The 26,525-nt window shown below is 49.2% G+C and overlaps 2 protein-coding genes across 2 annotated transcripts; one reads left to right on the forward strand and one right to left on the reverse strand.

The window, feature by feature from the left end:
* Positions 1-7,319: 7,319 nt before the first annotated feature.
* On the forward strand, positions 7,320-8,516 carry GPR182 (G protein-coupled receptor 182). The gene has a single exon (XM_060026285.2). It carries the CDS (start codon positions 7,335-7,337, stop codon positions 8,508-8,510), a length of 1,176 nt encoding a protein of 391 aa, XP_059882268.1. The 5' UTR covers positions 7,320-7,334; the 3' UTR covers positions 8,511-8,516.
* Positions 8,517-14,797: 6,281 nt separating this feature from the next.
* On the reverse strand, positions 14,798-19,300 carry ZBTB39 (zinc finger and BTB domain containing 39). Its single transcript, XM_060025034.2, has 2 exons — positions 18,577-19,300; positions 14,798-17,048 (listed from the first exon to the last, which is right to left on the reverse strand). Exon 2 carries the CDS (start codon positions 17,002-17,004, stop codon positions 14,869-14,871), a length of 2,136 nt encoding a protein of 711 aa, XP_059881017.1. The 5' UTR covers positions 17,005-17,048; positions 18,577-19,300; the 3' UTR covers positions 14,798-14,868.
* Positions 19,301-26,525: the final 7,225 nt, after the last annotated feature.

Consider the following 26,525-nt stretch of genomic DNA (forward strand, 5'->3'; position numbering starts at 1 on the left):
ACACCTCATTGAGTTGTTGCCAGGATTAAATGAGGTGATACTTGGAAAGCACATTGCAGTCATGCCTGGCAAATGTAACTGTAATAGCTGTGAGCTCTCACTGTTACTCCATCTCTTCTGTGGTGATTCATAGTGGCATTTGTGGTTCTTGACCTTCTGTGTAAGAAACACAATGTCAGATACTAAATAAAAGAGGAAGCTGGTGTTGATCCAGTTCAGAGAGAAAAAAAAATGGTTAGTGTCGGTGGGACTAGGGAGAAGATCTCAAGGTCAATTCCACAAAAAACGGATTTCTCCCTCTTCATCTCCAAGAAGCAGAACACGGGGCATGTTTATGCCAAGCACTTTACATATACAATGTCATGTATCTCACACAGTAATCCTGCAAGGAGGCACCATTATCCTCATTTTACATATAAAGAAAGTGAGGCTCAGGAAGATAAAGTGACTTGCCCAAAGTCACACAGCTACCAAGTGGTGGGACAAGGTGTCAAAGGCAGGTCTGGTCCCCAAGCTAGTGTTCTCTCTACTGTCTCCGGGATGAGTGAGGGAGCAGGGGAGAGCTGAGCAGAGGAAGGATAGGGTCACTGGGCCACATCCATCTTTGGGGAGCCTGGGGAGCTCCCGATCTGGTGTTCCTGGGTAGACAAGGCTGCGTCCCTGGTGTGGGGCAAAGCCATGGCAGGAGGGCAGAGCAACTTCCGAGGCTGGACTTGTCTTCTGCACTCAGTGAGCTTCTGGAAGCTCAGGCTGGGGAAGGAAGGACAATGGTTGTCAAACTCCTCAGCCTTGACCTGTCCACGGTCCACTTGCCCTCGCACACAAAGTAGGGTCCTTTGCCACACGAGCCGGACAAGTGGGGCAATTCCTGAAACAGCCCACCCCACCCCTTCCTCCAGGGTCCAGGCACAAGCTCTTGGCCCTCCCAACCCTGGGAAGCTGCCTGCCTTTATCTGTGTCTTCCAATAACTCCTTCCTGGTACCTTCCTTCCTTTCTGATTGTGATTACAATATCTTGTCTATATTTTGGGGGGGAAAAATGGGGGGGAGGGAGAGGAAGGAAAAAGAGTAAATTTCCAGGAATTGTTTTGCTGCTGCTGCTCCTGTTGCTTGGAGCAAAGCTGTTTGCCCCCCTCCTCCTGCCCAGGCTGGCAAGGAGCCTGGGATCCTGCCCCTCCCTCTTTCCCTTCCTTCCAGTCTCTCTTTCCAGCTGCCTCCCTCCTCCCTCCAAAGAAAAACACCCACATGAAAACTGCAGAGTTATCACTCATTCCTTCCTGAGGGGGCAGCTTTCCCTCTGTGCCTCTGCCAGAAGGAGCCACCATCACTTCCTCTTGCTGCAAATACACATTGGGAGGTGGGGGCGGGCGGGGGGAGGGCTGGGAGCAGGTGGAGGTAAGGCGGCAGGGGGTGACATCTCCACGTGGGAGGGAGAAGGTCCTGGGTAGAAGATTCAGAGACCCAGGACTGAACCAGTAAAATGCAGTCTTGAGAGGAAGGGAAATGACCATGGGTCAGAATGTGTGGTCCCTGTGGAGAGAATAGAAGGCAGAACTAGGGTTTTTTCTTGCGGGTGCTTGGTCCAGTAGAGCCTCCATCTGCATGGGTCAAAGGCATGGAGAAGGAAGTGAAAATTCTCAGAAGGCTCCTTACTGAAAAGAGATAGCCATAGGATAGAAACTGAGATCCTAAACAGAGAGAGTAAAACTGTCTGAAAAATCAAAGTAACCCACATTTTAGGGATTCCTTGGTGGTCCAGTGATTAGGACTCAGCGCTTTCACTGCTGGGGGCCTGGGTTCGATCCCTGGTCGGGCAGCTAAGATCCCACAGGCCGCAAGGCATGGCAGGACACACACACACACACACACATTTTACTTCGTCACAGCTCATCATGACAGATTTCTTGACCTAGGAGTGATCTGATGTGTGAGTGGAAGTGTGACATAATAAATATTTGGTCTCTGCTCCCAGTTCCTCACACAGAGCTCCTAAAACCCTTGTAATTTCCTGAGTGATGCAAGTGATAGGAGCATCTTACACAGAATTTGTAACCCCTTGGAAATTCTTGGGTGATAGGAATGTCTTTTGTTCTAATGAGATGACTCTTGGTGGGCTCCAGGAAGCCTTCAGGATGGGGCTGATCACCAGAAAGACCAAGTCTTGATTAGAAGCTTAGAACTTTTAGCTGCACTCCCACCATCCTCTGGAAAGAAGAATGGGGTTGGAGATTAACTTAATAATTGATCATGCCTATGTGATGAAGCCGCCATTAAAATTCCTAAACTGGGCTTCCCTGGTGGCGCAGTGGTTGAGGGTCCGCCTGCCGATGCGGGGGACGCGGGTTCGTGCCCCGGTCTGGGAGGATCCCACATGCCGCGGAGCGGCTGGGCCTGTGGGCCGTGGCCACTGGGCCTGCGCGTCCGGAGCCTGTGCTCCGCAACGGGAGAGGCCGCAGCGGTGAGAGACCTGCGTACCACAAAACAAAAAAACAAAACAAAACAAAAAAATTTCCTAAACTATGAGGTTCAGAGAACTTCTGGGTTGGTGAACGCATCCAAGTGCCAGGAGGGTGGTGCATTCCAACTCCACAAGGACAGACCTTACCCTATGTACCTCTTTATCTGGTTGTTCATTTGTATCCTTTATAATAAAACAGAAAACATAAGCAGAAGCAAACTATCAAAATTGCCAGGAGGGGGGTTGTGGGAACACCTGTCTTTGCAGTCATGTTGGACAGAAGTGTGGGTACCTAGGGGAACCCATTGATTGCATCTAAAGTAAGGAAAATCTTGTGAGACTGAGCCCTTAAACCTGTGGAGTTGGACACTAACTCCAGGTGGTTGGTGTCAGAATTGAATTAAATTACAGAACACCCAACTGATATCTGGAGAGTTGGAAAACTGGTTGGTTTTGGGGAGAAAACTCTACACATTTGGTGTCAGAAGTGTCATGAGTAGAGAAACAGTTTTTCTAGAGGAGGCCTTAAGAAAACTGAAAATTAAAAATATTCCCTTCCATGGAGATGGTTGGTGGTGATGGTTGCTCGACAATGTGAACGCACTTAATGTTACTGAACTGTATACTTTAAAATAGCCACAATGGGAAATTTGATGTTACGTTTATTTTACTACAATTTAAAAAGTCAATTAGCAGACTTTTAAAAAATCCCCTCCTTGAATGGATAAACAAAATGTGGTATATCCATGCAATGGAATATTACTCAGCCATAAAAAGGAGTGAAGCACAGATACAGGCTACAACACAGATGAACCTCAAAAATGTTATGCTAAGTGATGTATATCAATGAAGTTAGAACACTCCCTCACACCATACACACACACACACACACACACACACACACACACACACACACACAAACTCAAAATGGCTTAAAGACAAATGTTAAGATAGGACACCATAAAACTCCTAGAAGAGAACACAGGCAAAACATTCTCTGATATAAATTGTAGCAATGTTTTCTTAGGTCAGTCTCTTAAGGCAATAGAAATAAAAGCAAAAATAAACAAATGGGACCTAATCAAACTTACAAGCTTTTGCACAGCAAAGGAAACCATAAACAAAATGAAAAGACAACCTACAGAATGGGAGAAAATATTTGCAAATGAGGCAACCAACAAAGGCTTAATTTCCAAAATATACAAACAGCTCATACAACTCAATAACAACAAAAACCCAATCAAAAAATGGGCAGAAGGGGACTTCCCTGGGGGTCCAGTGGTTAAGACTCTGTGTTGCCAATGCAGGGGTCATGGGTTCGATCCCTGGTGGGGGAACTAAGATCCCACATGCTGCATGGCACGGCTAATAAATAATAAATGGGCAGAAGACCGAGAGAGACATTTCTCCAAAGAAGACAGACAGGGACTTCCCTGGTAGTGTAGTGGTTAAGAATCCGCCTGCCAAGGCAGGCGACACGGGTTCGAGCCCTGGTCCGGGAAGATACCACATGCCCGGAGCAACTAAGCCTGTGTGCCACAACTACTGAGCCTGTACTCTAGAGCCTGCGAGCCACAACTACCAAGCCCATGCGCCTAGAGCCCATGCTCTGCAACAAGAGAAGCCACCGCAATGAGAAGCCCTCACACTGCAACGAAGAGTAGCCCCCACTCGCCGCAACTAGAGAAAGCCTGCGCAGAGCAACGAAGACCCAATGCAGCCAAAAATAAATAAATACATTTTTAAAAATAAATAAAAATCCTTAAAAAAAAAAGACATACAGATGGCCAATAGGCACATGAAAAATGCTCAACATTGCTAATTATCAGAGAAATGCAAATCAAAATTACAATGAAGTATCACCTCACACCAGTCAGAATGGCCATCATTAAAAAGTCTACAAATAAAGTGAGAGAGTGGCATGAACATATATACACTACCAAATGTAAAATAGATAGCTAGTGGGAAGCAGCCGCATAGCACAGGGAGATCAGCTCAGTGCTTCGTGAGGGGTGGGATAGGGAGGGTGGGAGGGAGGGAGACGCAAGAGGGAAGAGATATGAGAACATACGTATATGAATAACTGATTCACTTTGTTATAAAGCAGAAACTAACACACCATTGTAAAGCAATTATACTCCAATAAAGATGTTAAAAAAAATGTCTACAAATAATAAATGCTGGAGAGGATGTGGAGAAAAGGGAACCCTCCTACATACACTGTTGGTGGGAATGTAAATTGGTGCAGCCACTATGGAAAACAGTATGGAGTTTCCTCACAAAACTAAAAATAGAGTTGCCATATGATCCACCAATCCCACTCCTGGGCATATATCCGGATAAAACTATAATTCAAAAAGATGAATGCACCCCAATGTTCATAGCGGCACTATTTACAATAGCCAAGACATGGAAGCAACCTAAATGTCCATTGACAGATGAATGGATAGAGAAGATGTGGTGTGTGTGTGTATATATATATGTCAGCCATAAAAAAGAAAGAAATAATGCCATTTGCAGCAACATGGATGGACCTAGAGATTATCATACTAAGTGAAGTAAGTCAGACAGAGAAAGGTAAATACCATATGATATCACATGTGAATCTAAAACATGATACAAATGAACTTACTTACAAAACAGAAACAGACTCACAGACATAGAAAACAAATGTATGGTTACCAAAGGGGAAAGGCAGTGGGGGAGGGATAAATTAGGAGTTTAGGATTAGCAGATACAAACCACTGTATATAAAATAGATAAACAACAAGGTCCTACTGTATAGCATAGGGAACTATATTCAATATCTTATAATAAACCATGATGGAAAAGAATATGAAAAAGAATATATATATATATATATATAACTGAATCACCTTGCTATACACCAGAAACTAACACAACATTGTAAATCAACTATATTTCAATAAAAAAAATTTTTAACATCATGCTAAGTGAAGAAAAACAGACACAAAGGTCACACGCATGATTTGACTGATATTAAATACCCTTAATAGGTAAATCCACAGAGACAGGAAGCAGAAGGGTGGTTACCAGGTGGCTGCCAGGGGCTGAGGGGAGAGGGGATCTGAGACTGCATGCTTAATGGGTGTGGTGTTTTCTTTTGGGGTGATGAAAATATTTTGGAATTAGATAGAAGTGGTGGTTGCACAACAACGTGAATACTAAATGCCATTGAATTGTAAACTCTAAAATAGTTAATATTGTCATAGGGATCTCACCTCGATTAAATTTAATCCCCTCCAGCCAGCACACCCCTGGCCCTACAGCCTACAAAACATGGGCCCAGCTCCAGGCGGTTCTGCTCTCTTTTTGCTGCTGCTGTGTGGCTTGTGTGAGACAGGCAACGTCTCTGGATAAGGAAGCCCATCCTCCCTCCCTGCAGAGGTACCTCAGGGATCAAATGACTAACTGAGGTGAAAGAGCTCTGAGAAGCAGGATGCTCTGCTGACACGATGCTCACCAACAACACAAATCCAGGGGCTCCAAGCCTTCCCCTTGGCTTGGAGGGAGAGAGAAGCCTGGTGTCTGTCTTCTCTCTCTCTCCCTCTCTCTCTCCTCCACACTTGGCCAGAGCAGTATGAGCTGTAGTGGGGAGAATGCTGTTCTCCTTCCCCTCCCCATCCAGGAGTCTCCCCGAAGCTCAACACGGCCCCTTCCCCACCCACATTCAGTCTACCTCTCTCTCCAGATTCTCACCTCAGATCACAAAGTGAAGGCTGGGGGAATGGCAGGGGTGGCCATTCAGCAAAAGAGCCAGAGTGATTACGTCTGAATAATTTTCAGATTTATTTTAGCCCTCCCACTCCCATCCAGTTCTGCTTCAGTAGGTATCAAGACAGACAGGGCAGAGTGGGATGCCAATCCCATTTATCGGGTGGAAAACACATACATACGTAAAGCGTTAGCACGTCACTTTGATGGCTCATTTAATTCTCACAGACACCCGTATTAGTAGATACTATTGCTGTCCCATTTTGCAGAGGAGAGAACTGAGGCTTAAAGAGGTAAATTCACACAGCCACAGGAGTCTGGAATTTAACGCTTGCAGCCTGACTCCTCCCTGTCACCGCTACACTGGATGTTTTGCTGTGACTTCCCCTCTAACTGGATTGGGGGAAGGCAGGAAAAACCCCGACCCTCTCCCACAGAGCCTCAGCCAGTGATACTGCTTCCCGGATGAGAAGGGCGGCCCTGAAGCCCGCAGCAAAGCCAGCCCCACGGCCACGGTCCCTCCAGCCTCCCCGCAGCTCCACAGCAGTCCAGACCTGCCGGCCCTCCAGGACCGGAGGTGCTCCCAACAGGGAAACTCAGGTGAGTGTTGCCCTCTCTCAGGGAAGAAGGCAGTGGAGTTTGGAGACGATTGGCTTCCCTGTACGATCCACAGATGTTCCCAGGGATGAACTGGAAGTGTGTGTGTCTGTGCCTGTGTTTGTGTATGTGTGTCCCATACACAAGGCCCAAATAGCAAGACAGAGCAAGAGCCCCTAAGGAAGGCCTGTGTGAAAGGGCCAAAGGGTGAAGCGCCAGGAGAGAAGTGGAGGTTGAGCCCACCCGGGCTGGAGGAGGGCGGGACTGGCCGGGCCGGGGAGAAGGCGTTTGGCCTCTGGTCTCTCCCACCACTGAGACCCCTTAACAAAATATTTGTGTTCGTGCGTTAAAGCCGGCAGTGAGCCGTGTGCTATTTATTCCCGGTTTGAATGTTGCACTTCCCTTTCTTGCCTCTTCAGACGCAGGATCTTTCCCCGAAGCCTCCGGCCCCTGTGGCCTGCGACCTTGGGAACACCAGGCTGCTTTCGAGGCCTCCCCTCTCTTCCAACCCTCCCTTCTCCCCACTAGGCACTTGCTGGTCCTCATGTCGGCCCCGGGGCCCAGCGTGGCGCCCGCCAGCGAGGCGGGAGAGATCCACAACTGGACGGAACTGCTCCACTTCTTCAACCACACCCTGCCCGAGTGCCACATGGAGCTCAGCGAGAGCACCAAGCGAGTGGCCCTCTTCGTGCTCTACCTGGCTGTCTTCGTGGTCGGGCTGGTGGAGAACCTGCTGGTGATCTGCGTCAACTGGCGCGGGGCGGCCCGCGCAGGGCTGCTGCGCCTCTACGTCCTCAACATGGCCATCGCCGACCTGGGCATCGTCCTGTCCCTGCCCGTGTGGATGCTGGAGGTCACGCTGGACTACACCTGGCTCTGGGGCAGCTTCTCCTGCCGCTTCACTCACTACTTCTACTTTGCCAACATGTACAGCAGCATCTTCTTCCTGGTGTGCCTCAGCATCGACCGCTACGTCACCCTCACCAACGCCTCTCCCTCCTGGCAGCGCCACCAGCATCGAGGGCGGCGGGCCGTGTGCGCCGGGGTCTGGGTCCTCTCGGCCCTCATCCCGCTGCCCGAGGTGGTCCACATCCGGCTGGTGGAGAGCTTTGAGCCCATGTGCCTCTTCATGGCGCCCTTTGAAACGTACAGCACATGGGCCCTGGCGGTGGCCCTGTCCACCACGGTCCTGGGCTTCCTGCTGCCCTTCCCTCTCATTGCGGTCTTCAACGTGCTGACAGCCTGCCGGCTTCGGCGGGCAGGACAGCCTGAGGGCCGGCGCCACTGCCTGCTGGTGTGTGCCTACATTGCCGTCTTTGTCACCTGCTGGCTGCCCTACCATGTGACCCTGCTGCTGATCACACTGCACGGGACCCACATCTCCCTCCACTGCTATCTGGCCCACCTGCTCTACTTCTTCTACGACATCATCGACTGCTTCTCCATGCTCCACTGCGTCGTCAACCCCATCCTGTACAACTTTCTCAGCCCGAGCTTCCGGGGCCGGCTGCTCAACGCTGTGGTCCATTACCTTCCCAAGGTCCAGGCCAGGGAGGGCAGACATGCTTCCTCCTCCTCCTCCTCCACCCAGCATTCCATCGTCATCACCAAGGAGGGCAGCCAGCCCCCTGCAGCCAGCCCCCGCCACCACCCAAGCCTGAACTTCCAGGCAGCAGACACCCCACCCACCTCTGCTCCTCGGGCTCTTATAGCCAGCTGAGGAAGATTCCAGTCTCCTCTACCAGCCAAGTAGAAAGCTGGAAGTGTAGGTGAGAGATCGGGGGTGGGGGTGGGGGGCGGGGGGAGAGGGTCAGAGCCCTCATGGCCGAATTTTGAGTATGTCTTAAAATATTGAAGTCGGGGGATGGGGTGGGAGGCAGGGAGGGAGAGGGAACGGGTCCTTGGCGTTGTACCATTCGACACGGTCCCTGTGCCGAAGGGAGACACGCAGGGGAAAAGGAGAAATAAAGAATAGAGACAGACATGACTCTGGATCTCTGAAAAAGTCTGCACTGCAAGCTGGGACTGGGAAGGGAGCTGAAGCTAAAGAGATGCTCAGCGGAAACCAGACGCACCCGTTTCAGAAACCACGCTGGCCGGAAAGAGTGAGCTCCACAGGAACCCCACACAACTTTCCTTTTGTGTTTGTGCTTGTTGATCTCCTAGCACACATGCAGGCTACAGGGACAAGAGGCCAGAGGCCAAGGAGCCAGGAGGCCTCAGGAGGCTGTTTTCTAGCAGTGCATCCTCAGTGTGATGATAAATGGAGGGGGTGGGCGGTGGGGACAGCAGGGGCGGGGTGAAGCTGAGGTCTCAGACAGGCACCCTGCAGCTGGGCCGGCTCGAGGATTCTCCACCCCCACCATGCAGGAAAGGGCTCCATTTCCTTGCTGATACTCTCCCCTTCGTCCATCCTGATCCCCTCCCCCCAAAGCAGAGGCGCTGTCCCAGAGTCCACGCTCCTCGTAGCCCATCTTCCCCCAGCTCTGGGTCTAGCAGGTTTCCAGACTTCTACCCGCAGTCCCTCCCTTTCTCTCCAGATCATAGGAAAATATCAAGATATCCACTCTGGGAGCAGACTTCGGGACAGGCAGCAGGAGGCACTGACAAGTGCTCTGTCCCTCAGCCTTTGCCCCTGCACGGGGTGGGGAAGTGGAAATCTTCCAATTCTGTCACAGGGCAGAGTTCTGGTGTTCTCCTAAGTCAGGTCTCACCCTCAGACTTCTTTCTTCCTGGCCAAGTCTCTCATAATTTTCCTGTCCAGCAACTTCTATTAACACTTGTCCTATAGACAGGAAAAGAAGTCCTCTTGTTAACAAGGAGGTCTTCTGGAAGGGGCTCATTTATCAGTTTGGGAAACTAGGACCACGTCCATGAAGCACTCTGACTGAAGTAGAGCCTAAGAGCAGGTCCCAGCCCACCAGTGCCGAGCCCTCCGCCCCTCCATCCTGCCTGTGGAGAACGAGAGGTTTGTGGACACACTCACTGAGACCTTCTGTCCTGCTCAAGTGCTCAGTATGTCAGGAATGTTTAACTTGGAATAACCACTCGCTGACCTAGAGCACCATCTCCTCTGCACTTAGAAATCTGAGACTGTATTCACCAGATGCATTAAACATGTGCTCCAGCGGTGTATGAACCCGTTTGTCAGGAGCACAGAGGGAAATCTGTGTCTAACTCCCCCTGCTCATTGGGCCCAAACCTGAAAAAGGGCCTTTTCTTTTCTTTTTTTTTAAGAGTCTTAACGCTTCAAACAGCTGCTTGGTGGCGCAGACCTGAAACCTTTCTCAGCCAGAGGAGTTTGGGCTGTGACTTGGCGCTGCAGTAAGGGCTGACCTAACAAGGCACAGAATGTATTAGAAAGACTTTCCTCACTTGTGCCCACATAAAAACCCAGCCCAGACCCAATGCCCTTATCACTGGCCCCTCTGCCTCAGGGTCCGGAAGTTGTCTCAAGGAAACCCAGTTTTACATCTGTCACACCCCAGATTACCTGAGGCCACTTTCCCAACATCTTCTCTTCTCGTGGACTCCATTTTGGCGACCAGTGACCACCCTGGCGGCACAAATACTTCCTTAGGGCCTGAGAGGAGAACTCGTGTGCCGACAGCAGCAAGGCCCTCTGCTCTACATTTGCAGTGCACTGATGGGGGCCTGGGCCCAAGCAGTGTGCTCTGAGACCAAATGGACCACATCGCACCCTGACTTCTAGAGAGGCCTGTCTCTTCTCTGTGGGGGGAACATTTGTTACCAACCTCATGAAATCATGCCGAACCTCCGCCCCCTTCTCTGAATCTGCCTCTCTCCACTCTGACATATCACGTCGTGGTGAATTAAATGGCGCTGGCAAGACAATCTGCGGCCAAATCTCTGGTCCACCCAGACATTAGCAGAGTCCCACTGCTCTCTCTGGGCCAACAGAAGATTCCCCCGGAGATGGTCCCTCTGAAAAGGCTGGGCCATTGAGTTGATTTTCCACTAAAAACAGATCAAGTCTGGGGAATTCCAGCTACAGGAAAGGAAAATGTGCACCTGAAAGAGTGCTGGCACCTGCTGAGCAGAATCCTGATACTGAAAGGGTGGAGGCCTAGATCCTCTGAACCCTGAGGGATGAGCACGATCACAGTAAATAAGAAAAGAATTCCCATTTCAAATTTCCTTTTTTTATTCTAAATAAAAACCACACTTTGTGCCGAACAATGGAATATAAAAGAATCAGATGTACAACGATTTTAGACATCTACTATTTGGGGGAAAAAGTTTACAAAATATACAAAACTTTACAGCAATAGATAGTAAACACTTAAATATTAGGAGGTCAGTACTTATTAATTTAATGGAAGGAGTTAAGACGTCAACAATTTTTCTTGGTTTCAAAAGAGATTTAGCTAGTAGAGGTGGGAGGGGAGGGTGGACTGGACAGGGGAAGGGTGTTAAAGAAACATCCAAGGTAAAAGTTTCCTTTTCATTCTGATGTTAAGTTTACCATGAGTTATCACGTTGAAATCAACGCTGTGTGCCCTGCTTCCTGATTCATTCAGCGCAGGATTTAGGGAAAAGGACACGTGGGGACTCCCACATGGGCAGATTTCTCCACACAGCCCACTTCCATGCCACCAAAATCATGCCCATCTATGAAGGAATTTAAATTCACTTCCTAAGTTGAGTAGTCTGGGGACTAGGGCACAGCAGGTGGCCAGAAGAGGAAGAAAATCCACCAGCAGCAAAACCTGACTGGGGAGAAGGTATTTAAGCTCAAAGGTTATCCTAGAGACAAAAGGGTACTGACAGAGCAGAAGAAAGTCAGAAAGAATTTTTATCCATTTCCTGACCCCCCACCCCCACCTCCTTTCTTCCCAACTAGCCATGAACTAGAGTGACTCCACGGAGTCTTAAAATTTAGGACCAAATACCAGGGTACAGCAGAGCTTCCCCGCAGGTGCTGTGGCATCAGTGAGCCGTGGATGGGCCAGAGGAGCATCAGGATACTGATCCCTTCCTCTGGCCACAGCAGCTGTTTACAGTGTGCCATTAGAGTATCACCGTTTTCCCTCAGGAAAAGAGTTGGGAATGGCCTCGTGTTTGCTTTAATGCTCTAGTCGCCATCTTGAAATTCTTAATAATTTTTAAACAAAGGGCTCTGTAAATTATGTAGCTGGTCCTGAGTACAGAACAAGAAAAAGGGAGAAAAGGGAGAAGAAGAGACATTCAAGGATCAGACAGAACTTTGGAACAATACAGCAGGAGACAGTGCTAAACTGGGCTCCAGGGCAGAGAGGGCAACAAAATCCAAAGAACAGTTGAAAAAATTTTAAATTCAAAATACAATTAATACCTTCCACCAGGTATCCTAGAGCACCCTTTGCCACAATATAGTGTTTCAAGTAAAACAGTGCAGAAAAGGGTGAGCTGGTGGCAGAGGCAGCAAACATGACTCCAAACAGAGGAAGGGTTGAGGTGCGAACACGGGGGACACGCAGGGGAACAGGGTTTGGTCAATGAGCCTCATGAGCTACTGACCTGCTACATGTCTGACTGCAACCAGCCGGGCCACCCTGGCTGACCACTTTGCCTCAGGAGGATCAGGGGGTGCAGTTTCTTGTTTAGTGTTTCAGGGGCAAAGTTTCAGGGACTTGCTTTTTGGTTTACTGGCGAAAAGGGAAAACTTCACAGTTTCAGGTTAAGTATACAGACTACCCAGCACCCATGATATCCTCTGTTACGGAAGAGGGTTTCTCCAGCATACTGATCCATTCTCAGCTACCTGGCTGGGTCCCAGTGAGCATCCCCACTCTCAGATCCGGCCCTTCAAAACTCAGTCCTCACCAACAATCTGCGAGAAACCGCTCAGGCGTGAAAAGCTTAGCAGATAGGTGACTGTAATCTTTTACACACCTTCCTTCTTAATCGCCTAATGGTCAGCGTGGGAAGAAAGGGAGCAGTCAGTCAGGGAAGAAGTGTCAGCACTGCTTTCTGACAAGAATGTCCCAGGGGAACATTTAAATAGTTGGATTCAGATGGTGAAAGGTGGCCACTTGACAAGTCCCTTCATGTAATGGTCACCCCACCAGAGAGCCATGCACACAAACTCGGGGGCTTTATCAGTTTAGGGCTGGGGAGAGAGGCAGCAGGTCCAACAGGGACAGAGCTTTGGTTTATTTGTATGTCTTATTATAGCTTCCCAACTTTAGGAAGGATGAGAAAATATGCAAAAAGGTCCTTCATGTGACTTGATCCCCTCAACCCAGTGCCCAACCTACTCAATCAGAGGACGGAAAGGGGATGGAAGGCCTAGGGATTTAACAAGCCTCAACTTTCTAGAATGTACATCCATTACCTAAATGGTTCCCTGGGTCTATTCTGCAAGAGACTATCTGGAGAGAAAGAAAAGAATTTGCTTGTTTAAAGGCTTGACCTGTTCTCCCCTAGTTTTAGCCCCTGTTTCCCAAATATCTGGCCAGGATTGTCCCCTGGAATATGGCTACTTGCTGGGGAGAAGCTCATTTTCCTGAAGTCTCTTATCCAAGAGATGCTGGGTAATATGTATACAAAAACAAAAATAAATAAATATTAATGTCCAAAAAGGCCTTGTGAGTTAATTAAAACCACTTGCTTGTAAAACAGCCTGGGGTGCTGCTGAGTCCCACGAGGGGCTGTATCAGGGCCGAGGCCAGGGACCCCCAGAGCTCGCCTGAGCAGGTGAGGTAGTATGGGTTACTGAGGTGCCACCTTGTGAGATGCGAGATCCGAGGACCCTCTCCCTCAAGCCTTCTTTGGGTAAGACCCCTCAAAAAGGCAACTAAGAACGGAGCCAACCAGCACCCCAGGACTGGGCAGACCCATTCCCGAGTCACCTAGGGAGGGCCTGAACCAGCTGCTGGTCAATAGCGCCCCCTGGTGGCGACACAATGACAGATCAGGATAAATTCCAGCAGGTCAAATGGGAGCTGCCAAAGCTCTGGCCCAGTTAGCACAAAGTATTAACAACAGGTTACCTGACTGGGACAGACAGACACACATCCCGCTACAAACCACCAGTTACTCGGGTCCCTTTAATCCTGAAGGGCTCACAGTCCACCACTCCACCTCATGGGGTCTTCTCATCTACGCTACAGGCCAAACACACTTCTAGGTGGGAGACTGGATGTAAATTAAGGCAAGGCTGCTGCTTCAGAGACATCCCCACCTCTCCACCAGGAAACCCAAGGTCGATGGACGTGGCCAGATGACAGAGGATTACATCAAAGCGGCTCCCTGTCCTTTCTGCCCACAGGGAAGGCCTGACGTCCCGGGCCATCACTCCATAAAATTGTGTTTCTTTGGAATTGAGGAGAAAAGAGAAAACCTCCCTTCCTGTCCATCCAGGCTGCCACTTCCGGCGGCACTGCAGGACACCTCTTCTGGCTGGCAAGGATTCATCCCAAAGCCTTCTGACCTAAACAGAACGCTTTGTCCCCAGTTTGGATCTAGCTGCCAAGAGATTTTACTGTCCAATCAGCAGATTCGAGCCATGGAACAAGCAGGACCCTCCATCCCTGACCCCTTTCCCCTGCTGAGGGCTGGGACTGGCACCTGAGGTGAGCTGCCCTGCTGACCAGTCTTTTCTGAATGACCACATTCCCAAAATCTCTCTCATAGCTGGTTGTCCCGGTTGGAGGTCTGGCAGTAATACCCACGGTGAAAACCTCTCTCCACCTCCTCTGTTCAGTGAGGCTGTTGGTTGGATTCTTAGCAGCATAAAACCTATCAGTAAACTAAAACTCGAGCGGCTGGGGAAGGGGATCTAGTTGACACCAACTGCCTGACGAGATCCCAAAACCAGCCTCAAAAGAATCAAAAACACAGCCCTCCATGGGCAAGAACAGGTAAGGAGGTAAACATGATATAGGGCCGTTGTTCTCAAAAACAGTAACAGTGTTCATGTGCTATTTCTTCTTTCTTCTTCTTTCAACACAGGACAGAACAGAACTCCTAGCAAGGCAAAACTGCAACTTCAGCTGGGGAGGGACCAACAGCCATTAGAAAACCAACGTCCTGGCTGCTGCCTGGGAGCTCCCCCTGGCTCTGCTGGGACCCAGTCAGCTGTCCAGGTTCTTTTCGGCCTCTTTGGAATGGATAATGTACATGAAGGTCTGCTCAATGGTGAAGTCAGGCGGGAGGCTGCCTTTGTGCACGCCGACGTGCTTGCTCATGAGGTTAAGGGTGGAGCTGTAGTGGCCACAGACCGTGCAGCGATACATGAGGGCCCCCGAGTGCGTCTTCAGGTGGCATTTGATGGTCGAGCGGCCTCGGAAGAACTTGTGGCACACCTTACACTGGTACGGCTTCTCGCCCGTGTGGATCCGCCGGTGGTAGTTGAACTCACTCGTGTGGGCAAACCTTTTGCCACACACCTTGCAGCTATACTTGCTATTCCCGGGTTGGCCCTGCAGCACCAGCTCCTCATTCAGGAACTCCTCAGCCGGCAGCTTCCGCTTCTGGAGAGCTGGGTGCTGTAGCCCCAAACCAGGCCGTGCGTCAAGGCCACTGTTGCATTTGTGCTGGCTGACGTGGTAGCGATAGGCAGCCTCCGACTTGAAGCTCTGGCTGCACAAGTGACAGTGGAAGAGGGCGTCTTCCAGGCTTTGGTGCACAGCCATGTGCTTCTCCAGGAGAGGCCAGTCCACAAAGCTGTTCGCACAGACAGAGCAGGAGAAGACTGAGATACCGAGATGGGAGAGTGTGTGCCACATGAGGCTGCAGAGGTTAAGGTGGCGCTGGTCACAGACGCTGCAGGCCTGGCCTTTCAGGTTCAGATGGTCAAGGATGTGGCCCCGGACCACGTGGAAATCTTTGGCCAATGCCTTCCCGCAGGCAGCACACTGCAGCTCTGCGGAGGCTGCCCCTGAAAAGAGACCCAGCTTCCCAGGCAGGGGGTCGTTGGGGTGGACGATGATGTTGTTCTCAAATATTCCATCCCGTCGGTGGAGGGTCAGCTGCCACTGGGTAAAGAACTTAGTTTCACACATGTCGCAGGAGAAGAGGAAAATACCAATGTGGGACAGAACATGGGTCACCCGGGAGTTTCGGTCCTGGAAGTGGGTCTCACAGACCTTGCAGTTGCCGGTCAGCAGGTCCACATGGTCCCGAGCATGCTGTCGGATCAGTTGAATGTTGGGCTCTAGAACTTTCTTGCATACCTGGCAGGGCATGGCCTTATTCTCTCGGCTGTCACTCTCTCCAAAAGTCAGCTCGTCTTCACTGTCATCACTCAACTCAATCACCTCCTCGGCTGTGCCTATCTCCTCGGTGGGGTCTTCAAACTGCAAGTCTTCATCCCCCAGGTCCTCCAGCTGGAGCTCATCCATCTGCCCAAAGCTCGGGTCTTTGGAGTGGTCGCTATTGCTCAGACAGGAGTTGGTCCCAGTGGTGATGTCTATGGCATTGTCAGGGGTGAAGAAACTGTTTTTACTGAAGTCTCCATTGCTCTGGACTTTGTATGGCTGGCAGGACCTTGTGCTGGTTTGGACGCCCATGCCGACAGCGCCTAGGACTGGCTGGGTCACCACATTGGGAACGGACGTGAACGGAGCAGGGGCATCGTGGTCTTCTGTCTTTGGCGGCAGTGGCTGCTGCGGCAGAGGCAGGCTATGGTTAGTGTCACTGGTAACGTTTCTCTCTTCCTCTTTATAGTTTCCTCCAGCATCACTAGGCAACGCATAGTTTCGATCAGGACCAAAGTGCTCCCCCCCACCCCTGAGTTCTCCAAGGGGATGGGCTGGTTCTGCTGAGCTACAACTCAGGGTACTGGAGTGGCTCTCACTGGTGCTGGTCAGGGGCTTGGCCACAGCAGTGCTCTCCAGGTCAGGAAAGGTGGAGTGACAGGCCCGGAGGAGATCCTCCATACCCAGTCGCTCAGCTACCTCGTAAATGACCCCAACGTTGATCAGGTCCGTGAAGAGCTCTGACGTGTAGACAAAGCTCAGAATCTTCTCAAAGTTGGCGGGGGTGATGAAGTCTACCACATAGGTCCTGGCAGCATCAAGCCCAGTGTTCAGGAAGAGGTTCTGGAAGTAGCCAGCTGCGCAGGCCAGCACGGCTTTGTGGGCTGGGAAGGAGCGGCTCCCCACTACGATGGTGACATCACACATGGTCTCGGAGAGCCGGCACTTGTTGAGTTCCTTCAGCAGGTTGTTGGGGTGGTTGGTGCTTTGCAGTTTGATCCTCATGCCCATCTTAGCAGCTCCTATGACGTTGCCTCCCTATCAGCACGGTTAATCTGTGGACAGCAAAAGGAAAAGGTGGATGGCCAAACACGCCCCTGCCGGTGAGGAGTTCTGCAGGACGAAATACCACCAGTCTGCACGTTCCCAAGCCCTGGGCGGAGAGCAAGAGTGAATGGACAGACACCTGCTCCATTCTGCTCGGGGCAAGGACAGCAAAAGTGACAGGGCAGTGACCTCTCTCCCTGCATACTCCCAAAGACAAGAGTTGTCACAACAAAATCCAAAACTATTGAAAAAAATCTGATGGGTTGGTCTTTAAGAGTAAGAGAAGCTGTAGGCCTGGGTGGACAGAAGCTAGTGCCTTAAAGCCAAGCCAGAAGCATCCTCTCGACACAATCTTATACTTCATTACCAGAGCAACTGGTTCTAATTTTTCTCATATTAAATGCCCAATTTCTTCCTGAATCCAGGCTTTCCTATCTCACTGAGTATATTCTCTTCGCTTATGATGCCAAATGCCATATACATACTTGAACACAATTATCAAGCTCCATTAGCTGTTGGGGACAAGATAAGGATGCTCTACCCTTTAGTTTCCTATCATTGCTGTGATCGTTCAGGCCGTAAAAAAATCTCTTGCTTATTCTTGAGTTCCCATCTCTCCCTACCTATGCTACCTGCCTCCCCTCTTGTCTCTCCATAGCCCAGAGCCATTCAGATACTGCTCTATCACATTCTCTGTATGCTGTGGATGAAGTTAAAACACTCAGACACCAGAGAAGTAAAGCAAAGCAGAACACCACTGTGGCATTTAATATTACCTAAATATGCTTCAATTTTTCTTCCCACCCTTTTCAGGATTTATGCTTATGTTGACCAGAAGTAAGAGATATATACCTGATGCCATAAGAAGGCATCTAATTACATAGGTAACTCCTAAAGGCTTGCTCAGTACCACTTTTTCCCCTTTTTGAGGCCTGCCCGCCAGAAAGAAGACAAACTAGTTGCCTTCTCTCTCGGCCTCACGACTTGCCCTGGGCAACACAGACCCACATTCGACTAACTCCCAACTTTTTCTGGGGCCCAGGAAGCTTCTGAGCATTGCTGGGTACCAGCCAAGCATCTCCCGGGCCCTGGTGGCCACACATCAGCGGTCAGTAGGTCCGGACACCGGGAAGCCCAAGCGGGCAGTGGGAGGGGACGGATTCGGAACTTCGGAGAAGGCACCCCAACAATCCCGCGGCGCCGCCGTCTCCCCTCTGGAGGGTCGAATCCGAGAGGAAGGGCGTTGGATCTGGCTGGGGCACTCCATCTGGGAGGCATCGAGCACTTCGGTCCCTCCCCAAACAGCGGGGGAATTCCTCAGGGCGACCTCGGGCGGGGACGGGGGGTGGCGGCGGGGAGCGGGGTCGGATGGGGATCGAGGGGATAGGCGGCGGGGCCGGCCAGGGTCGGCGCGCGGCCGGGGAGGATGGGTCCGGCCGAGGGGAGCGGGCAGGAGGGAGCCAAGCGAGAGCGAGAGAAAGGCCGGGATGGGGGTCGGGCCTCGGCCGGGTCAGCCCTCGGCCGGGCCGCGCTTACCCGGCTCCGCGGGGCTCGAGCACCATCGCCGCCGCCGCCTCACACAAAGGCCCCGGCCCGCCGTGCCCGGCCCGACAAGGAGGCGGCGCCGCCGGCCGCGGCCAGACTCTCCATCCGCCGCGCCGCTCGCCGCACCGGCCCGGGCCGCCCCCACCGCCCGGCCCGCAGCGCCCCCCGCCGTCCCGGAGGAGGCAGCGCCCCCCGCCGCTCGGCCGCAGCGCCCCCAGCCGCCCAGGAGGAGGCAGCGCCCCCTCAAGGCGGGGCCGGGCGCGAGGCCAGCGGGCCAAAGCCGCCGAGCCTCCGGCCGCCCTCACCCCTCGCGCCCTCTCCGCTTCCCCGCCCGGCCCTCGCGCTACCCGGGACCCTCGACCCCACCTCCAACCCCCGCGCGGCCCAGGGACCGCCGCCGCCGGGCCCCGCGGGCAACGGTGAGGACGTTTCCAACACCCCCATCCCCAACCCAGGCCTGGCTTTTCTGAAGCACTGATCCTCCGGATGCAGGACCACTCCCTCCTCGCGCTGGTACCTGGAGAAGTGAAAAACCCTATCCCAGCTCTAAGCTTAAATCGGCTTCCCTGTTCCACATCTCATATTCCCAGAAGTCTACTCTCAGAACGTCTGCTGTTGTAGTTTTACACGAAGTTGTGAGACTGTTTGATTAATTTACGTCTCCTCCACCAGGCAGTGACCTTCCTGAAGGCAGGGCGCCGTGGTTCTGCACACTACCGCGTCCCTGCGCTTCCCACACGCTTCTGGTTCATATGATAGGTGCTTAACAAAGCCTGTTTGAATGAATGAACAAGTACTTTTGGGTCCCTGGTGGAGAACCCTCTGGAAGTTCACTGTGGACCCTCCTTCCAGCTAGGTGGGCAAATGAAGGAATTCACAGGATCCCACTGCACCTTGGCAGCGCAGGCCTGTTCCCGGCAGCTTGTCCTCCCTGGAGGGGTGCAGAACTTGACACCTCAAAATATGCCTCTTTGGCATAAGGATTATTTTTAAGAAGCAGCAGACGGGGGAGAAGCTCTGAAAAGTGAGTAGAAGTTACACTTTTGTAAAAGATATTTACATTTATAAGGGAAATGTCCATTTGTAAGGTACCTCTCTGTACCAGGAAGAGAAGGGTTACTAAATGTCTAGAAACTTAGTTTTCCTGGGTATCTCCCATGTATACAGGAAGTATACCTGTTATTAAACTTCTGTTTCTTTTTTCCTTTTAATCTGTCTTTTATTATTTACTCAGCCAGGAACCTCAAAGGGTGAGGGAGAATTATTTTTCCTCCCCTACTTCCTCAACTCGTTTTCAGCTCAGTTTCTCTGCTTCCACCCACCCTTCTCCTTTAGTGCAGCAGTTACCCTCCAAATCTTCTCCCCAGATGCTCCTGCCCAAGAATTGTTATCAAACTGAAACTACCTGAGTTTAACTGAGAGATGTGATCAAAATTTAAGGCATTGGCACCATTACCAGCGATCAGTCTGAAGTTCTCATCACAGCTTTTACTGTGACATTCACAGGTCATGAAGGTTTTTTGGCTGAATCTCTGTGGTATTCACAGGTCACGACTTCAGGCTCACAGTTTTTTAGTTGGTCATATTTTTTATTCCCTTTTTGGTGTTCCAGTCTTAGGGAGATCATTTGCTTGGTGGTTAGCAACTGACAACATGCATTTAAAGCTTTTAAGAGAATACAGGAGGCTTCCTTGGTGGCGTAGTGGTTAAGAATCCGCCTGCCAATGCAGGACACACGGGTTCGAACCCTGGTCTGGGAAGATCCCACGTGCTGCAGAGCAACTAAGCCTGAGCGCCACAACTACTGAGCCTGTGCTCTAGAGCCCGTGAGCCACAACTACTGAAGCCTGTGTGCCTAGAGCCATGCTCTGCAGCAGGAGAAGCCACTGCAATGAGGAACCTGCACACAGCAAGGAAGAGCAGCCCCCACTCACCGCAACTAGAGAAAGCCTGCGTGCAGCAACGAACACCCAACACAGCCATAAATAAATAAATTTATTTTTTAAAAAAAGAGAGAGAGAGAATACAGGGCACAAGGAGACTACTATAACGATTATAAGCAGGACAATTCCCAATGTCTAGAGTGCACTTCAGAGCCATGGTCCCCAAGACCCAAAGCAATCAAAATCAAACAAGTCAAAGAAAGACCCCATTAGCGGAGTCACCTTTTTAAGCCAAGTGGCTTGTTCAGTAATCTTATGCAGCTGAGTTTCAACTTCCCCAGAAGTGTTCATTTAGGTACAGTGGGTGGCGGTGGCCATAGCACAGATACCTCCTTGTTCAGCTAAAAGAAAATCAAGAACAACTTTGGCTGGAGAGTCTAAGGATTTTTGTTGGGCAGGCATTAGTTTAGGAGCACATTCAGGAAAATCTTTAAGAGTTAAGGAGAGATTTCTGATCACAACCTCATCTGTACTCACTCCTAACCAGGAGTAGAGGGACCTGCCAAAGGAAGCAAATCCTGAATCACGAAAGCCTCCTGGTAGGTCCTTTCTAATTTGATGATGTAAATTCAGGGAAGTTGACCCAATAAGGTGTCTCAGTTTGTCTGTGAACAGTCAGGGGCACAGTTACATAACCTAAAAGGCATTGCCCAGTTATGCACTAGCCATCCAGGCATTCCTAGGCCCAAGGAGAATGACAACCACCACAGACAAAGATTAATTCTGTCAGGACACAGACCAATTCTGCTAAGGTGGCACTATTAATGGTCAGATCGGAGTTTTTATGACAAAACCAGCAGTCTGAAATGTTATCCCCCTTAGCAATGGCCTGGGACATATGGATGATGGTGTCATCTTTCCAGACCAATGACAGAGTAAAGGAAAGAAAGAAAAGAAGTAAGGGTTTCAAGTTTAGTTAAAGTAGGAAGTCTTGATCTGATGTCTTGGGTGGAAGAAGTTTACATCAATGTCAGCTACCCCTCTTCTTTGTCAATTTGATTTTGAGGTCTCTAGCTGGTGTGCAGTTCCTAAAATCAGAAGGAGCCCTTTTTAATTAGGAGCTGTGGACCCAACGTTCAAGTTCCTGAAGTTTGGCTGCCATCCGGGTAAGACCTGGTATAGTCCCTTCCAAGGAGTTTCAAGGGCATTCTATTAGTGATTATTAGGTTATTAGTGATTCCAAATTAGAAGGGTGGGAGAAAATTGGAAACATTAGTTTGGAGAGTTGTAGCCAGATATTTGAGGAAACTAGAAGAATTCAGGATCTAGTTTAGTTTTCAAGTATATTACAAAACCTCAAAGATAATTAACAGAATTAGAATCTAATATTTACAAAGGTTAAAACATAATTTTTCTCTCTACAATCACCCCATTTCCCCCCAAAGATAACACAACAATTCGTCTGAATTTAACTTGGCCTGATTAGTTACATAAGTGCAACAAGAGTAGTGATTGACCCTATAAGCTCTTTTTTAAGACTGCTTTACTAGGAGTTTCAGATTGAACTCTTAATAGCCTCTGAAGCCAGGAGGCCAAGCCAAGGATTGCCATCAGACTTTACCTGAAAAACCTGTAGTTTGGGTGAATTCTCCTCTTCTCAAGGTCCTGAAAATGTCCTGGGGTTCCTGGACCTGCCGGGAAATGACCTTCCTTACTTACATGGTAAGGCTGCCAGGAACCCTGTAAGTAGAGTACCAAGCCAATTTTTCCAAGGGGCTTTACTGGCCTTATAAAGTCAACCTTAGTTCCTTAGAGCTACCTAGTCATATCTGAGTCTATGCACATTTCTCTTAACTATGACATTTCAGTCAAAGCCTTGATAATGTAGCCAGCGTTTCCAATTGCATCCTGTTACAAGGAGAGCAGATTTTTATTGGACTTATGCAAATAACTAATCCTATTGCCATGAGAAGAATACTCAAGAGTTTCTGAATTCTGACAGGATCAGGTAGGGAGAAAAAATACATGTTTCATCTTTGTTTACAAAGGTATATGTTACCAAATTGCTGTAAATCATAGATAGCTTAAGAAAAAAAAGGTTTTCTTAAGTTTAGAAAAACAAAACATTAAGGGACCAGCAATGTTGCAAACAAAAAAGTCGTAAAATTTTTAATTCTTCTCCTCAGTTATTCAGTCCCATGTAAGTAATACTTGTTCTGCTTGAATCCAGTTTTTCCATTAGTTCTGGAAATTCTTACCTTGTTCAGTTATATGCTCTTAAAGTTATCATAAACCTGTACTTACCAAAGTCCTTTCCATGAATCTTCTTGAAAATGACATACTTTTGCAGCTGATGTTGAAGAATTTGCATAAGGCCTTTAAGAACAATCCCTTTTCCAGTGTTTCCATTGATTACAACTGAACATCAATCCCTGGGCAGCATTTTGATGATGGACACCTAGGAGGATGTAATAGGGGAGGCCTAGGTGTTGTTCTAGATACCTTTTGTGTTTTTAGTAAGATTTTGCCATTTTTGTAGATATTTATAGCTTCCGGAACCATCGTTCTTAGACATAAAATAGGCAGGTATGGGCTTCCCTGGTGGCGCAGTGGTTGAGAGTCCGCCTGCCGATGCAGGGGACACGGGTTCGTGCCCCGGTCTGGGAAGATCCCACATGCCGCGGAGCGGCTGGGCCCGTGAGCCATGGCCGCTGAGCCTGCGCGTCCGGAGTCTGTGCTCCGCAGCGGGAGAGGCCACAACAGTGAGAGGCCCATGTACCGCAAAAAAAAAAAAAAAAAAAGGCAGGTATGCCAGAAGGTGGCATGCTTGACTCTTTGGAGCTTAAGGATCCTGTTATATTTTTAGCTAAGATTTTGGGTCTCTGGGAGCCAAACTAATACCTAAGAGGGATGTGCCACTGGGTTGGAGATTGTGTGGTGTTTTACAAGTGTACCTCATTGCATGGAAATTTTATTGAGGTTGGCATCAATCTAACCCATTCTATGACCAAATTATCCTAACATGGGAGTCTTTTGGTTAGGTGAGCACTCTAACAGGTTTTTTTGTTGTTTTATTTTTTTCTAACAGCTTTTAAGTGCTCATCAATTTTTGTAACTTTATGGCTTCCAAGATTCCGATTAACAATAGCCTTTATCTACACTAAGCGAGACAAACAAACATGTGCATCTTAACACACCAGCAGTAACCAAGAGATGTTACTGCAGCTTGGCCAAGGAAAGTCCCTGTGTGCACCACCACCAATTCCCATGGAACTGGGGACTGGAAAAAAGATTGAACCAGCAGACCCCAAACAATGGGGATTGCAGACTGATTCCAAACAAATGAGGAGCTGCAGCTGCCACCAGCAGTTCCCAACATGGAATCTGGGGAAGGATTCCAAACAAATATGAAACTGCAGACCAAACCACCAGCAGTTCCCTGTGTGGAATCTGGGTACAAACCAGCAGCTGGGATTTTCTGCTCAAGTGGGGGAATTGTGGTCTGAACCAAGGGCTAGGGGATTGGGTTCTGGATGGAATCATCTGGTAGCTCAAGCTGACCTGTGCCAGATTGGAAAGTCAATTAGATCAGGAGCTTGACACACAGAGTGGAGCTCAGAGCTGAGAGGAACTTACTCACGGCCCTTGGAAACAATGAGAGAGACACAGAACTCAAAAGAGTTTTCAGGGACCATGCCTACGTTTCCCGTTGAGTTGTTAACAAACCCCCTAAAGGTATAGATTAAAGTTTATACTGTTTATACTTGTGATATTGTGATTTATAATAAAAAAAAATATATATATATATATATATATATGGTCATTACCCCCATTTCTAGCACAGAACTCCTAAAACACTTGGAATTTCCTAAGTGATGAGAGCCATAAAGATATCTTTTGTTATGCTGTCGAGTGACTTCGGGACTGCACCTAAAGATGGGGACTGGTCTCCAGGAGAACCAACTTTATGATTAAAAGGTTGGAACTTTCATTCCTAAGCCCCTGACCTCCAGGGAGGGAAGAGGGCCTGGAGGTTGAATCAATTATCGTTGGTCAATGGTTTAATCAATCATACCTATGTAATAAAGCTTCCATAAAATCCTAAAGGAACTGGGTTTGGAGAGCTTCCAGGTTGGTGAAAATGTAGAGATTCAAGGAGAGGAGGGTGGCATGCTCAGAGAGAGCATGGAAACTCCACACCCCGTTCCCCATGCCTTGCCTTATGCATCTCTTCCATCTGGTGTTCCTAAGTTATATCCTTTTATAATAAACTGGTGATCTAGTGAGTAAACAGGCTTCCTGAGTTCTGTGAACCACACTAGCAAATTAATGGAACTCAAGGAGAGGGTTGTGGGAACCTCCAACCTGTAGAGAGTTAACAACCTGGGCTTAAGATTGGCATCTGAAGGAGGGGTGGGGGTGGGGGACGTCTTGTAGGACTGAGCCCTCAACCTGTGGAATCTGATACTATCTCCAGGTAGATAATGTTGGAGCACTGCTTGTTGGTGTGGGAAATCTCCCCCTCCACACACTGAATTGGGTCTAGAACCTTTAATACCGAAGTCTTTAAAGTAAATCATCATGTAATAACAATAGCACACATATGCAAAGCTAAATGGAGAAGGGCCAGGAATTCAGCCCAAGGTCTTTTTGACCAGGTCCCCTTAGGCATCAACATCTTTACAACAGGAAGAAGAAGGCCAGGATTCCTTCACACATTCTCCAAGCACAAAAACAGAAATCCAATTTAAAGTTTGTCTTCATTTTGCCTGGAATGCCCAGTACTGCAATTTTCATTAGTCCCACCAGAGAGCAACCTTTCTACACTTATGCTCCTACTTGACAAGAACAGAACCACCTCGTGAAGCTTTCATGACCCAAATAAATTCCCCAGACTCTGCAAAATTACCCCACTTTTAAACCGTCTAGGTAGATCATTTTGAAAAGCCAACAATATAACGCGTTGGAAAACGGCTTGAGGATTTGGGGTGAGGGTATTCTTTGACCTCTAGCAATAAACCTGACACCAGAGATACTGAGGTGAGCGCTCGCACCATAGAGCTGTGGGTCCAAAGTTGCCCCAGTCAGGTTCTGGGAAGAGAGCACTTTCACTGGGGTGAAGGACCTGCAGGAACTGGTCTCTGGCTCCATGGCCCTGACTTTACACAGCCTTGGGAGAACTGAGTGTCGACTTTGTATCAGGGTGGTTCAGGGCCATGGCCAAGTCCCCTACACCGGGCTAAGACAGGGAGGCTGAGGACTTCCCAGGCTGTTCCATTAGGGTACAGAACTCCCCCTGGGATCAGTGGGCTGTGACAGTTAGCACATCAGATTAATAAAAGACACCCACACACACCTCATTTAAGTGCCTTATGTACACTGCAGACTACTAGACCAGCATTACAGGGGCTGGTAAGAGTTGCATCACAGAAGAGTAGGAAATAAATGTTTTCCCTTTATAACTGGCCACTAAGGTGGCCAGTTAACACTAAAAAGATCTGCTCTCCTCTTTCTCAGCCCCTATAGTAACTTCCCTGTCTATGCCCCACCCTAGCAAGATCAAGTGCTGTTTGCTTGTCTAAAGCCCTGCTACAATGTGAACTCTGTTTATGGATCACCATCTTATCCACATGACCTGTTGCAGGATCCAAGTTCAATATTCGGCGACAGAAAAATAGTACAGTGCTGGGATGCACCCTCCTCTGGGCTGGATCTTCGCACAGCCTTGATCCCCACTTCTCTTCTTGGAGTAGGATTCAGGGACTGATGTCTCCCAGGCCCATCCTGGAAATACAGACAAGCCATTCAGAATATCTGTACTTCTTTATCTAAATCTGGTCTGCGAAAGTCTTTGAGTGCTAGAAACCATCTTCCAAATTCATTTCTTCTTTTAATCACTAAATAAATCTTCTGATACTAATTTATGAAGCAAGGAGTAAGACACTGTTGGGGAAACCAATATGTGTACAAAATAAAGATACTTCCATTTATATATGATATGTGTGTGTGTATCATATATATATATCTGTGTATGTGTGTGTGATGTAGCTGCAAGAG

This window comes from Delphinus delphis, chromosome 11 (genome assembly GCF_949987515.2).
Source record: "Delphinus delphis chromosome 11, mDelDel1.2, whole genome shotgun sequence".
Classification (NCBI taxonomy): domain Eukaryota; kingdom Metazoa; phylum Chordata; class Mammalia; order Artiodactyla; family Delphinidae; genus Delphinus; species Delphinus delphis.